This window comes from Branchiostoma floridae, chromosome 6 (genome assembly GCF_000003815.2).
Source record: "Branchiostoma floridae strain S238N-H82 chromosome 6, Bfl_VNyyK, whole genome shotgun sequence".
Taxonomy (NCBI): Eukaryota; Metazoa; Chordata; class Leptocardii; order Amphioxiformes; family Branchiostomatidae; genus Branchiostoma; species Branchiostoma floridae.
In genome coordinates this window covers 20,485,410-20,499,462 of record NC_049984.1, presented here as the reverse complement: position 1 = coordinate 20,499,462, position 14,053 = coordinate 20,485,410, and the positions used below count along the sequence as shown (strand labels likewise).

Genomic DNA, 14,053 nt, shown 5'->3' with positions numbered 1-14,053 from the left:
GGCACTGTGGTGAGATTCCAGCCATGCCTGTCAGATATACACAACATCAAACATTTAACAATTTGAAATTTCTTTGAACACATTCAACTATCTGTAAATGGCGTCCTTTGGTCCATATTGACCATTGTTAAAGACTCATTGATATCAGCCCTACAGCGTCTGCTATGGCTAAGCAGTCCTATACAAGAATGAACGAGAAGGCCCTCTCTGCTAACCATGTCGAATGCCATGGTGAGATCGATGAAAGCCATGTACAGGGGCATGTTCTGTTGTCTGCACTTCTCTTGCAGCTGACGGAGAGAAAAGATCATGTCAATAGTCGATCTGTTGGCATGGAATCCACACTGCGACTCAGGATAGACACGTTCAGCAAGTTGTTGTTAGGTAGGCTAGGATAACTTTAGCATAGCACTCTTGCCGACCACGCTGAGCAGTGAGATGTAGTTGTTGCAGTCACTTCTCTCTCCCTTGTTTATGTAGAGGTTGACAATCTTGGTATCTCACATGTCATGTTTATCATGTCATGTAGGACCACGCCTGATGTCACATCAAAAGGGACCCAGGGAAATCTGCAAATCTTTACCCTCGAGCTCTGCAACACCATTTCTTACATTTTGAGGACCCTAGGGGTAAATTTTGCTGACAGGCTTAAAGCTAGAGTTTAATGACATTTCTGTACGTGAAAAAGGTTATCGAGGGCGATTCCTTGCGATACCTTGCGGAGTGCAATACAATTTTGAAATCTTGACCCTCTGAAACGCTATTTCTTGCATTTTAAGGGACAAATTTTTGTTGGTAGACCAAGCTAAATTTTTTCCTTGGTCCTCCCCTAGGTCAAAACATTTTTCCTAGGCCCTCCCCCAGCTCAATAATTTTTTGCTTGGCCCTTCCCCTCCTGGTACTGCAAGGACTGAGTACACGGACAACCAGACAAAGCTTGTCAAGTAGTCAGCTGTTTGGCCCAAAACTCAAACAAAAGACCTTCAGAAGATCGATAGCCTACTGTGGACCCAAATTTACACTCAAAAATCATGTTACGAACATCCGAGCAAGTAGCCAGAGTGACCGCCAGAGAAAGCCTGCTAACGTTGACTTCCATTACACCGTTCTACCATATGCATGGGCGATAGGCCATCGAGTTTTTGTTGAAATCGCTGTTGCTATCTTTGTACGTATATACCCAACACACACTGTATACAGTAATACCATACTGTGTACTCAGTCCATTGAATCAAATAACAAACAAGCATGTTGAACTTGAAACACGCACAGTGTACTCCGTGTTCCGTCTGCTGCGTCGTTCTAGATCACGGGGATAGTTCACGCAAAGGCCGACGGGAGTAGAACAGTTTCGCAGTTGGCTCGAACGCGTTCGCGAAGCCCTGCTCAAACCGATGAACCGCCAACGGGGCTAACTTCACTAACTACATAAATATGACTGGGCAGGAAATGCTACCCGGCAAGAGCGTTACCAACAGGGGTGACCAGCAGGAAATGTGACTTAGAACCACGGTTCTAATGTGGATCTGGGACTTCCCGGCCTTTACGTGAGAATAGTTTTCAACGTGGCTGGCTTGACAAAAGGCGATAGGCCATCGAGTTTTTGTTGAAATCAGTATTACATGTACTTTGTCGTACTAAAATCAGACTCTATGAACTCAAACAGTGTGTACTCGTTCCATAGAGATTCCTGAGAATCATACACTGACTAACACTCAGTATACTCGGTCCACTCAAATATTCCCAGGAATTAACAATTAAAACACTCTGTGTCTTGTCTGACAGTGAAAGAATTCCGAGAATCATTGACATCACTGTGTACTGAAAGATTCCCGAGATTCATACACCACACTATTTAATACACTAATAAAACACGGGGTGTGTACTTGGTTCACTGAAACTTAAGCTGGAAATCTGAGTCTCTCGTCTCTCTGATTGGCTAGCAATGATGTAATCGTATTGTGCAGCAGCGACCCTAACGGCCAGATATGGTACTGCTGGTAACACTGTTCCCCGGAAATCGGACACAAAATGCTGCATATCTTCTTTATTATGAGGTGTTGTGTCGCAAGGAATCTTACATAGCTAGTCAGTAACACCTAGATAATAAGAAGTATCAATGTGTTTTATTTCATCGCAGCGTTTCGCCGAAAACAAGTGCTTTTGAAACGGCGTTTCCTACCTATTCATTATTGTTCTCAACACTAAAGCGTTCGGAAGTCGGTGTTCGGCAAACTTCGGGTGATTTCGACAACCGTTCGTATGTGTGATTCTTTGGAATCGACAGCTTGTATAAACGCTATATATAAGTGTACGATTCTCGCTGGAATTTTTCCGTGGACCAAGTACACACTGTGTACGATTCTCGGGAATCTTTCCGTGGACCGAGTACACAGTGTATGTTTAATATAGTGTATGATTCTCGGGAATCCCATGATGGAATGACTACACACTTTGCGTTCATTAGAGTCGGATTTTTATTACAGCAAACTAATACTGATTTCAACAAAAACTCAATGGCCTACCGCCTACGGTTTTACGTGTCCACATGCATACTGGAAGGTAGATTGTATTACATAATTAGCATATTCTACTTTCCGCCCGTGGGCACAACAAATCCATATTGTCCCTGCATGCCTCCAACCTAAAATCCATTTTCTTCTACATAAGCAATACTTACTTTGCTTAAGTTTCTATGTCTCTCAGACACCTTCCTCAGAGCTTCTACATGTAACTGAGAAAATCAACACGTGATGAATCAGGACAAGGGGGGATAGAAACTTAGCCACGTTTGGGATTTTGTTCACGTCACAAAAGCGCCAACTACATCTGTACATCCCAAACATATACATGTAGCAGTGAGAAGCAAAACTCCAGCTAGAGAATTCTGAGGAAGCTGTCAGAGGACAACATAAGCAAAGTGAGCAATTACAGGTTTTGTAAAAAAAATCCCCAATATCCAGTAAGGCCACACCAATTTAATTTGATGGATGACATCCACTGGAGACTCAAAAACTAAAGAGCGGGGACGAAAAAAAGAAAAATGCAGAAAAGAAAGCCACTAGACCACAGGACTAAACATCTAGTCCATTCTTTGCCAAGCTTGGTTTGTCTCATGTTCTCTTCCAATAAGACAGTAAACTAAAAAGCTAAGTTGCCATACACCACATTGTGATGCGTAGGCCCGGCACCCATCTCCGCTTCAAAGCCCTGAGGTCACACTAGCAGGGGGCTAGTCCACTGGTAGTGAAGCTTCCATACTCTTGCTCTTAGTAGAGAAAGTAGTATGTACCATTTTCAAGAGTTTTTGGTATGACCCGGCTACAACATCCAGTCTTCCTTGGTGGTCTTTCATCCAAGTACTGTCTGGACTGCACGTTGCTTAGGTGATCAGGTGTGTCAACGCGCCACGGCTGTAGCTCAGCAAGATACAATCGTCGCTATATCAATAATGTTTACATTACAATTCTTTGTTTAAAGAGGGCACTGTGTCCCTATGTCCTGACCATGTGCCCCCTTACTCTAGAGAGCAGGGTTACTGCACCTCCATGTGTACATATCAAACCTGTTCATGACCAGATGCTCCGTTATGTCTCAAACCTAGCCTGGACATGACTGTATTTCCTGGACCATATACATGTGAATGATGATGTACACATTCCAAACATTTTTATATTCTTTTGTGGAAACTACAGGAACCTTCATGATGGCTCAACACAGAAAAACCTGGGCAAAGCCACAGCAAATAATGTGGACTCCAGTCGTGCAGCAGCTGTCCAATACCCCATGGGCTGATGAAGATGATACTGTGTAGTGTACTAAAGCTGTTTCCTGAAGTTTCCTCAGTTTCCGTACCTACTCATGACATGACATCACTTCATACAACATCACAGACTTGGACATGCAGCCATGACTACTGATATGTACATCAGAAAACAACATCTAACTAAAGCTTTGATTGATGTAACCTCAGGCTGGTGCTCTCCTTTCTAATATGTGTGCTCATGTAAAGCCAATTTGGGATCTTTAGAAATGATAAATTTCTGCCTACAACTGTGGTACCTGCTGAATGCTCTCTGTATCATGATAGCAGTCAAGTAAAAATTATTGGTTAGTGATGTTACAGCTTTAGACTCATTGATTGTAAATCATGTAGTCAATATACAATCAGGGCAGCTGTACATTCCATGCAGCTCACCCTGTTCCACATGTGTGGACTGAAACATTCTACTGACAAGGCTTTGGTCTCAAGGCTTGGTGTCCCATATTTTGTACACACACAATTGTTAACTATTATACATTTGGTCAAGCAGTACTGTATCTACATGTATTAGCAGCAATAAAATCAGCAAGCCTGTTAGTGATACTGATACATGCAGAAGAATAGTCATGTACAGGTATACATGTATGTTTGAAGGTAATCTGCATCCTGAATGTAAAAGCACATAGTAATTTAAGAATTTTACAGCTTTTTAACATATAATACTGTATCAAATTCAGTTTAAACCTTTACATACAATAAGTGGGCACACATGCATGAATGGTATTTTACAAAGACAATGCCATGCATGTAGCTGGTCAAAGGCCAATCACAGTCAAGAATTGGCAGCTGGAGAGCACCACTGATCTAACCACTATATTCAAGCTGAAAGCATTGGTTTTACAAAAAGAAAGCAATATGCAAATTGAAGCACATCTGAAAACAGAAAAAATCCTGACTTACTTGGCAAAACTATCTTGCCTGTGAATGGGGAAGCCACTGCATTGTGGAAAAAGGACAGGAGATACAATGTATTACTGACTGTGTGTATATTACAATTATATCACTAAACTTTAGGAAAGTAGACAGATACGCTGTGAGGAAACTCTCTTCAGCCTCCACAACACCAAATGTGTCACTTGCAAGCAAGGTGAAAGAAATCAGTGAATTCTTAAAAGGTTTTATAATAGGCTTCTCAGATGTCACTGCCCACTGGCATTAAATACCTGACAGTGTACAATGTATAATTATGATATATTGTTCAATGTCAATTTGAGTACAGCACTGTAAATAACCATACCTAAATATCTATAGTGGTTAAAAGTTTGACGTTTAGCAATTAAATCTATACCCATCATCATCTGTACCCAAGACAGAAAAATTTGCTGGACTAATATCCTTCAGATTATCACTACAGTAGTCAAATATACATGTACAGTATACATGTACATGTGAGGAGAAAAGGGCAGCTCAGACAGAGTCAAATACTCTCACCCGTCAGGCTGTTTCATGGGCAAACTAAATGTGTTGTTTACTACATGTACATTTGTACATAGAAACAAAGGGCCCCATCCTATAGGAAACTTTTCAGCTTGCGCAAAATGTACATTCAAATACTAAATTATTGTACGATCATTAATCAAAAGCACATTGTTACCACAACCAATGATCTTTTTACACTTCAAGTGCCAGTGTCCATTAGTGAGTACTAGCAGATAAACCCTATCAATAATAACAGTTACATGTATAGGCACCTAGGCCTGCTCTAGTTTCAAATCAACACAAGTTACTGGCACCTGGACGGTTTAAACGATGAACAAACAACTGTAAAAGTAGGCAGTTCTGAAGGAACTGGAAATCCTTCCTGCAGTTTCTGTTGAGTAACATTGTTAAAAATTGCAAATAATCATCACTAAGACTGACTGGGTCACCTTCACAACAAGGTTTTGCTGTTGGATTGTTCACTACCAGCTGAGACTGATCTGACACGGGTCTACACAACCTCACCTCACCTAGCCTGGGGCCTAAGGTGTCCTTGGAGTACCATGGACTTGAGCAAGGACATATCATGAACAGACCAACATTCTCAATAAACATTCTCTGTTGTGTTTCAAGATATGTTCAGATTTGTAGAGATTGCAATCTAGCAGAATGAGAGACTCTACCAGTGGAAGTTAAAGGAAAGGTACTCCAAGTCAGTGGAATCACCCAAATTCAGTGGAATCACCCATATTACCAGAATTGCTTGTGATCTCAAATTTCCCTGAATCGTTGCAGAGACCCCATTTGCAGGCTGGTTAAATGTAGGATTGCTAATTCTGTCTGATTGCAATCTTTACTGTAACATATACATTTGGTCACTGGAGGAGACATCAGGAAAGGTGAATCATGCACTATACTATGAAATGTTTACCTTCCAAGTGATTTTGTATCCACTATTGCTGTGTGGACTGCAGTGTGAATCAGCCTCTCATCCACGAGTTTCCAGTACTCATGCTGCAAAAAAAATAAGTACAAATGTATTAACATTATCTAGTTGCACACTCTTAGACCCCATTCACACTCAGAAAAACGATTCGAATAAAACATGTTATCCGAATAAAACTACCCGATCCGAATAAAACTTAGCAGTATGAACGCTCCCAAATCACTTGGATTTCATCGATTTGAATCCCTCGCGATCCACCTCGGGGAGGTAGATAGAACTCCGGGAAGTGGATAAAACTGCGCCGCGGGGAGTCTCGATTCGTACGATTCGGCAGTGTGAACGCGCAAGTGGATAGGATTCACTTTAAGTGGATAGGATGCAACTTATCAAAGGTGAGTTTGCTCAATCAGAAGTTTTTCTGCCAGTCCGACTCTGAAAATGTTCAAAGCACAATGTTGTTCCACCAATCATGGCTTCGCTCCCGCTCCCAGATCGTTCTGTCTGCCGCTCTGGTGGCGTACATTTTAGCTGTACTATAGCCCAATATGCAGAAGACTGTCGGTGAAACCTTCTCGCGATCAAAGACCGTCCATTACGTTCCCTTCTACGACTACAGAACATTCTCCAGAGGAATAACAACATCAAAAGTTGGTGGATTCCCGCATTTTGAGCTGTAAGAAATGACGCTACCCTTTGACCTCAACCTAATGTTTCATTCGGATAAGACTGAGGGCGCACTAATCGGATTGCCGAAGACGAGTGTGAACGCAATTTTGGATAGGATAGAATTTTTTTATTCGGATAAATGTTTTATCCGAATCGTTTTTCTGAGTGTGAATGTGGTCAAAGATCAGTGACATACATGTAGACTCCAGACTGACAAAGAACTCTACTGTCTTGTCAAGGAAATGCAAGTTAAATGGTGACATCCTCAACCATTGAGGCAGCATAGAAAACAAGTGCATGGATTGTTTCCTACAGCTACATGATAAGACTCAGTACTGGTCTAAGCGGTTTCCATTCATGACAACAACTCTTCATTATATCCCTGAAAACTGAGGTATTATTACCTCCATGAAAATTGTGTATTGTCTTGGGTCTGTCTGTTTTTGTCCTCTCGGAGGAGGTTCCATATACAAGGAGAGCCACACCTCAAGCATGTAAAACAACACACTACTAATCAAAAAGAGGAGTTGTCCTTTCCGTGTGATTGGATCAAATAGAACCAGTCCAAATATGCAGCTTGTACTCTTAGTATACAAACGTAGCACCTTACGCCATGAGTTGGCTTACTGGGTATGCGAAGCAACAGAGAGAAGAGCAAAAAATACAAAAGTCCAAGTTAGGGTACATGTACCAAGTCTTGCATTGCATAAAAGGTTGATGAATGGTATGAGTGACACTCTTCATGATTATTGAGAACCAAGGACCCACCTCAACCTCCTGTGTGGTTGGCTCCTTCCGGAAACAGGTGTTCAAGACATTCCGTGCAATACGGTAGAACGCAGACAAGGACATGGACTTTCCCTGGAAGACAATCAGTGCTTCAGCTCAATGTGTTCCCTCAGACATAGCTTTATTTGTTTTTGGTTTGTAAAAAGAACTCAAACATCCAGCAATCTACCAAATTGAGATCAATTTGTGGATTGCTAAACACCTTTTCTTAGCTTGGTTTTGATGCAGTGGGCAAAGCAACTTTGTATCAAAATTGATACTGTAAATGTTACACAGTATTATAATAATTATATGTTGAATTTAAGTTTGAGTGCAATAACACAAAATGTATATTTCACTATGGTGCTGATCACTGACAGTTACTGGCTTGACTCACCCGCAGCATGCACTCATTGTAGAAATCCATGTCATCCTCATCCTCCTCTTCCACACTGCTGTCTGAGGGAGCAGGAAGGACAGCAAGAAATGCCATACTTAGAAACAATGACAAAAATACTCAAATCTAGGTTACATGCAAAATGATAGTGTAACTTATTCATTATTCATCAGTACTAATCTTGATGAAACAACCAGCTAATAGAACAAAAAAAGTAAGTTTTGCAATTTGACACAGATACTGGGTAAAAGCCTCTGAGTTAATTGAATACTGAGTTAATGCACCGTCCTTCGTGGCTTATAGAAAAAGAGTGGAGTAGCATGTTCAACCCTAAAATCCCTAAATCCTTATATAGCTCAGACATTTTCTTCTAACTAAAGTGATTGGAGCATCTATAATATTATGTAAAAACATGTCAGTACCTTCCAACGCTGGTGCATGTCTTCACATTCAGCTGTGACCTCCTGTTGTAACCTCTCCTTCTCATCCTGGGGACAGTCAGCACATACACCACATTACATGGAGCACATATACCACATTACATGGAGCACATACACCACATGACATGGAGCACATACACCACATTACATGGAGCACATACACCACATTACATGGAGCACATACACCACATTACATGGAGCACATACACCACATTACATGGAGCACATACACCACATGACATGGAGCACATACACCACATTACATGGAGCACATACACCACATTACATGGAGCACATACACCACATTACATGGAGCACATACACCACATTACATGGAGCACATACACCACATGACATGGAGCACATACACCACATGACATGGAGCACATACACCACATGACATGGAGCACATACACCACATGACATGGAGCACATACACCACATGACATGGAGCACATACCCCACATTACCTGGAGCACATACACCACATTACATGGAGCACATACACCACATTACATGGAGCACATACACCACATTACATGGAGCACATACACCACATTACATGGAGCACATACACCACATGACATGGAGCACATACACCACATGACATGGAGCACATACACCACATGACATGGAGCACATACACCACATGACATGGAGCACATACACCACATGACATGGAGCACATACACCACATGACATGGAGCACATACACCACATGACATGGAGCACATACACCACATGATATGGAGCACATACACCACATGACATAGAGCACATACACCACATGACATGGAGCACATACACCACATGACATGGAGCACATACACCACATGACATGGAGCACATACACCACATGACACGGAGCACATACAACACATGACATGGAGGCAACGTGAACAATTACTATATCAATTGCAACATTGAGCCATATTATGTTATCATTTGCATATTAATCATACCAGTTGAATTGATTATCTTCTACAACAAAATAACAGAAGTTGTTGAAATTATTAAGATTTATCTTCATAATGAAGGCTATTGTGGCATTTCCCCATGATGAAAATATCAACCCATCCTATCTAAATCTAAAAAAAAATGCCACTGTTGGGGGAAAAAGGTGTACTTATCCCTGTGCACCTTGCTTCCACCAAACATTGTGACTATAGAACATGTGCTGCTGCATGCGTGGAGCCCCAAATCTCATCATGTCCAATTTTTGTCACAATGTACACAAGTATCAACTAAAACCAAACCACTGAGCTGTTCCCATTGACCAACAGAAACACACAGAGAAAGACACTGCCTGTAATATAACCTTCTGACGTACATGTAGGTAATTACTAGTCTAGTTTGGTACTGCAAGTAATGATTTTTTCTTTACGAGGATTCTGACATGCCTGAAACCAGACAGATAGATTCTTCTGTCTTGTGCTTAGCTTTGTATACAAGCTGACTACAACACAAAATGGGTATTAATTACCTACATGTACAAAAAAAGGTTTCCCGTACATTGTATGCAAAGAAGGTTATGTTCTAGGTGTGTCTGTCTGTCAGTGAACAGCAAAACTTTATGATCTTTTTGATATTTGGTATGTTACATGAAGCTAAGGGGTTGTCAAAGGAAAAAAAATAATAATTAGATTGCAGGCCCCAGTGGCACCGAAGCAAATTGTCTGGTTTTGATATCTTGTGTTGCTATGGCTACAATTTTTGGGTGATAAAAGTGGTCGGGAAAAAGTGCCATAAGTTTGGGCTTTCTAGCAGCTTATTATGGAACTGCAAGCCTAGGGAGTTTCAGTTGGACACTTTGGAAGAGAATAGTTAAGGAATGCATGAATTTTCATGACTTTTGACATAACTTTGATGAAGTCCTACAAATGTATGTTATGGTATGTTTCATTATGCAAACTTGATTTGCATAATGAATGAGGAAAATTTATATTTCAATTGTGCCAAATAACTGGAAATTAATGGTAACTTGGTATGAAAGGAACATCAATACAAATCATTAACTAATTTGTATAATCAATGAGGAATTGTAGAATACATAGTTAGCTAGTGGCAAATGATGTGTATTCGTATACAAATGTACCAGTTAAAAGATATTCCTGCTTTGCAATGCACTGCATGGTATATACTTACAAATTAATGTTTCACTAGTATAGTATATCATAGACCTTGGCAAGTTAGAACTGAAAATAGCAGCACAATTGATGTTTTGACACATTGGTGTTTGCATTTTCAATACTCTACATATGTACATATTGTATATTATCTTAAAAGACCAAGCCAGACTATAAGGGAATGTAAGGCCTAATTTTGGTTAATAAAACCAAACTTTGATAATAATTGATTGTGTTCTATTAGACTGCATGTTTGGTTTATCGTATTCCTTCCTTAACAGTATCAATGTTACTGACCACTTCAAATGGTCTATTACTAATATACACAATACGTGACCTATTGCACATAATATAGAAATCCAATATAGTTCTTCCAAAGTAAAGTGCCAGTGCCATTTCATTTTTTTTCACAATAATGTGTCTGATTCAACAAACATTTGAGAGGAAACAGTCCTCAGACCGGGATCCACCCGTTTTCTGTCGGTGGAGGTTTGCGCCTCAGACAGCGCCGCTCCATGCCCGTGCAAGGTTCAGCTAGTTTTGCTTTTCACTTGTGATGCGATATGAGACGATGTCACATCGTTCTGATTTACTGTGAACCGTAGACTAAATTTAGCTGTATTATTTGTTCTTGTTCGTAAGAGTGGTATGCAAATTAGTCAAAGAACCCTGCCGAACTTCAAGCTGTAACGTTAATTAAATTAGCACCGTATGCAGTAGCTGTAGAAATAATTGTGCAATACGCTTTGAACTACCGTGTATTTGTTATTGTTTTCCTGTATAATCGCAAGTAGCACTAACTAGACCATGCTAGCTGTGAAAGGAGTTTGTCGTGTTGTGAAGGGGGCAGTAACCCTTGGTCTTCCTGTGACATTACTTGCTAGTATACTACTGTTAGCGGTGTTACCACGGCCAGTTGTTCTCCCTAAATGGGATAAGAGTACTAGCATTGTAAACGCAGAGTCAGGAGCATGGATTACTCAGTCTCCCAACCTCGTAAAACTCAACCCTGGTCTGCTCGGAGTAAGGTCTCTTGCACCGTCAACTACTTGTACAGACAGGCGTAGGCAAACTGTTAACATTCTTGTTTGTACCACACTACTGCTGGCTGGAGATATTGCCCCAAACCCTGGCCCAGTTGTAGATGGACTGCCTCACTGGAGAAAGGGCCTGGTGTACGCCTTCTACAATGTGGTCTCTCTCTCGCGACATCTACATGAGATCCAGCAGTTACTCCTGAAGAATACCCGTATACATGTACTAGGGCTAACTGAAACTCGCTTAAGTGACACCATTCCAGACACTCTCGTGGAGGTTTGCGGATACACCTTGTACAGGAAAGACAGGGACCGGCATGGCGGGGGTGTGGGTGTATATGTCAAACAGACTATTCCAGCCCAGCGTCGACATGATCTTGAGCAGGCGGACGTCGAGGTTTGCTGTGTGGACATCAAGCCAAACAAGGCCCGTAAAACTCTGTTGGCTTGCATCTACCGCCCACCCAACGCTGGCTCTGAATTTTAGAGACTCTGCAGAAGGACTTGTACACAAACTCAACGCAACTGCTGAAGAAGAAAATGCAGATGTCATAATCATGGGGGACTTCAATTCAGACTTGTTAAAATCAACCCAAGCGTTGTCATCTGTGGAATTCCTAATGGGATTGTACCAGTTAGTACCTATCATACTTCAACCCACCCGCATAACAGAGTCCACAGAATTGTGTATTGACAATATGTTTGTAACAAACCCAGACCGCTTCAGATCAAGTGCAAGTGTGGCATGGGGACCGTCGGACCACAACCTTATCCTGGCCTGTGCACAAGCAGGAAGAGAGGCATGCGGTACACGCTGGTGTGAATACAGGTCTTACAAGCAGTACACCCAACAATCTTTTATTGATGGACTCAAGTCAGTTCACTGGGATACAGTATTAGACTGCACTGATGTAACGGATGCTTGGGATGCTTTTAAGGATATTTTCCTGAATGTAGCTGACAAATTCGCTCCGCTGTGCAAGAGGAGAGTGAGGGATAACAACACTGTTGCTCCTTGGATGACGGACAGGGTAAAAAACATGATGGGGCGACGCGACGCAGCTAGACGCAAAGCAATCAAAACCAAGGAGGGAAAAGACTGGGAGGTCTACCGGGTGATAAGGAACCAGACAACATCAGCAGTCAGAAAGGCAAAGAAAATCCACTTTGCTGAAGCTGTGACAGAAGCGAAAGGAGATCAAAGCCTCATGTGGAAAATTATTAACGCCTTCACAGGGAAATCCAAAGGGAAGTGTCAAGTTCAGAACTTGGCGAGACCTGACGGTACCAATATATCGGACCCCAGCGAAATGTCTCAAGAGTTCAATAGCTACTTCGCAACTTGTGCTACAAGCCTTGCCGATAGTATGCCAACCTCCCAGAAAGATCCTCTCCGACACATACCGGAGCCTAGTACAGAGTTCAGCTTTGAGTCAGTTGACGAATCGACAGTGCTAAGTGAACTTCTCAGATTGAAAGCAAAGAAGGCCACTGGGCTGGACAATATCCCCTCAAAACTGCTTAAGGACTCCGCCCCTGTCATTGTCAGACCACTGACACACATTTTTAACCTATCACTTGCCACGGGAGAAGTCCCTAGTGACTGGAAGACGGCAAAGATCACACCCATTTACAAGTCCGGAAATCGAACTAATGTGGCCAACTACCGTCCTGTCTCTGTACTGAGTGTAACATCCAAAGTGTTGGAAAAACTCGTTGGAAACCAAGTATCACGCTACATGGCCCAGAACAACCTTCTCACGGTATACCAAAGTGGGTTTCGGAGAAACCACAGTACTGCCTCTGCAGTTTTGAAGATTGTGGAGGACATTAGGTCGGCCATTAATAGTTGCCAGGTCACAGTTGCTCTCTTCCTAGACTTACGCAAAGCTTTTGACACTGTGAATCATGCCATTCTGTTGAGTAAGCTCAAGAAACTGGGTTTTGATAGGGATGCAACTAAATGGTTTACATCATACCTCTCTGGTCGCTCTCAATGCACTAGTCTGCAAAGTCAATGTTCAGAGATGGCTGCAGTCACCTGCGGGGTACCACAGGGGAGCGTACTTGGTCCCTTGCTGTTTTGTTTATATGTCAACGACATGCCACAGGTTCTAGGAAAATGCAAAATACACCTGTATGCAGACGACACCGCAATCTATTACTCGGCGGGCACGATGAAAGAGTGTGAAGAGGCAGTTTCCCAGGATATGAAGAGAGTGTCAGACTGGTTAATTGATAATAGACTTTCTCTCCATCATGACAAGACAAAGTCTATGCTATTCGGGTTCCTCAGAAGCTGAGACATGTTGGGACAACAGTTCAGATCACAGACGGTGTTAACATTTATGAGCAAGTTAACACTTTTCAATATTTGGGCATCACTCTAGACCCATCGCTCCAGTGGTCAGCTCACATAACAAATATCACG

The 14,053-nt window shown here is 41.8% G+C and overlaps 2 protein-coding genes across 2 annotated transcripts in view; both read right to left on the bottom strand.

Annotated features, from left to right (window-relative positions):
- The window catches only part of LOC118418186 (protein Jumonji-like), a gene marked incomplete in the record, with an annotated part of 29,586 nt that extends 21,471 nt beyond the window's left edge, over positions 1-8,115 (bottom strand). Inside the window, 5 exon segments of the mRNA XM_035824023.1 lie at positions 1-27; positions 4,724-4,759; positions 6,174-6,256; positions 7,623-7,715; positions 8,020-8,115. Coding sequence (XP_035679916.1) covers positions 1-27; positions 4,724-4,759; positions 6,174-6,256; positions 7,623-7,715; positions 8,020-8,115 — 335 coding nt within the window.
- A 24-nt stretch (positions 8,116-8,139) lies between these two features.
- Positions 8,140-14,053, bottom strand: part of LOC118418185 (protein Jumonji-like) — a gene marked incomplete in the record, with an annotated part of 22,489 nt that continues 16,575 nt past the window's right edge. Inside the window, 2 exon segments of the mRNA XM_035824022.1 lie at positions 8,140-8,145; positions 8,442-8,507. Of these exon segments, the coding sequence (XP_035679915.1) occupies positions 8,140-8,145; positions 8,442-8,507 (72 nt within the window).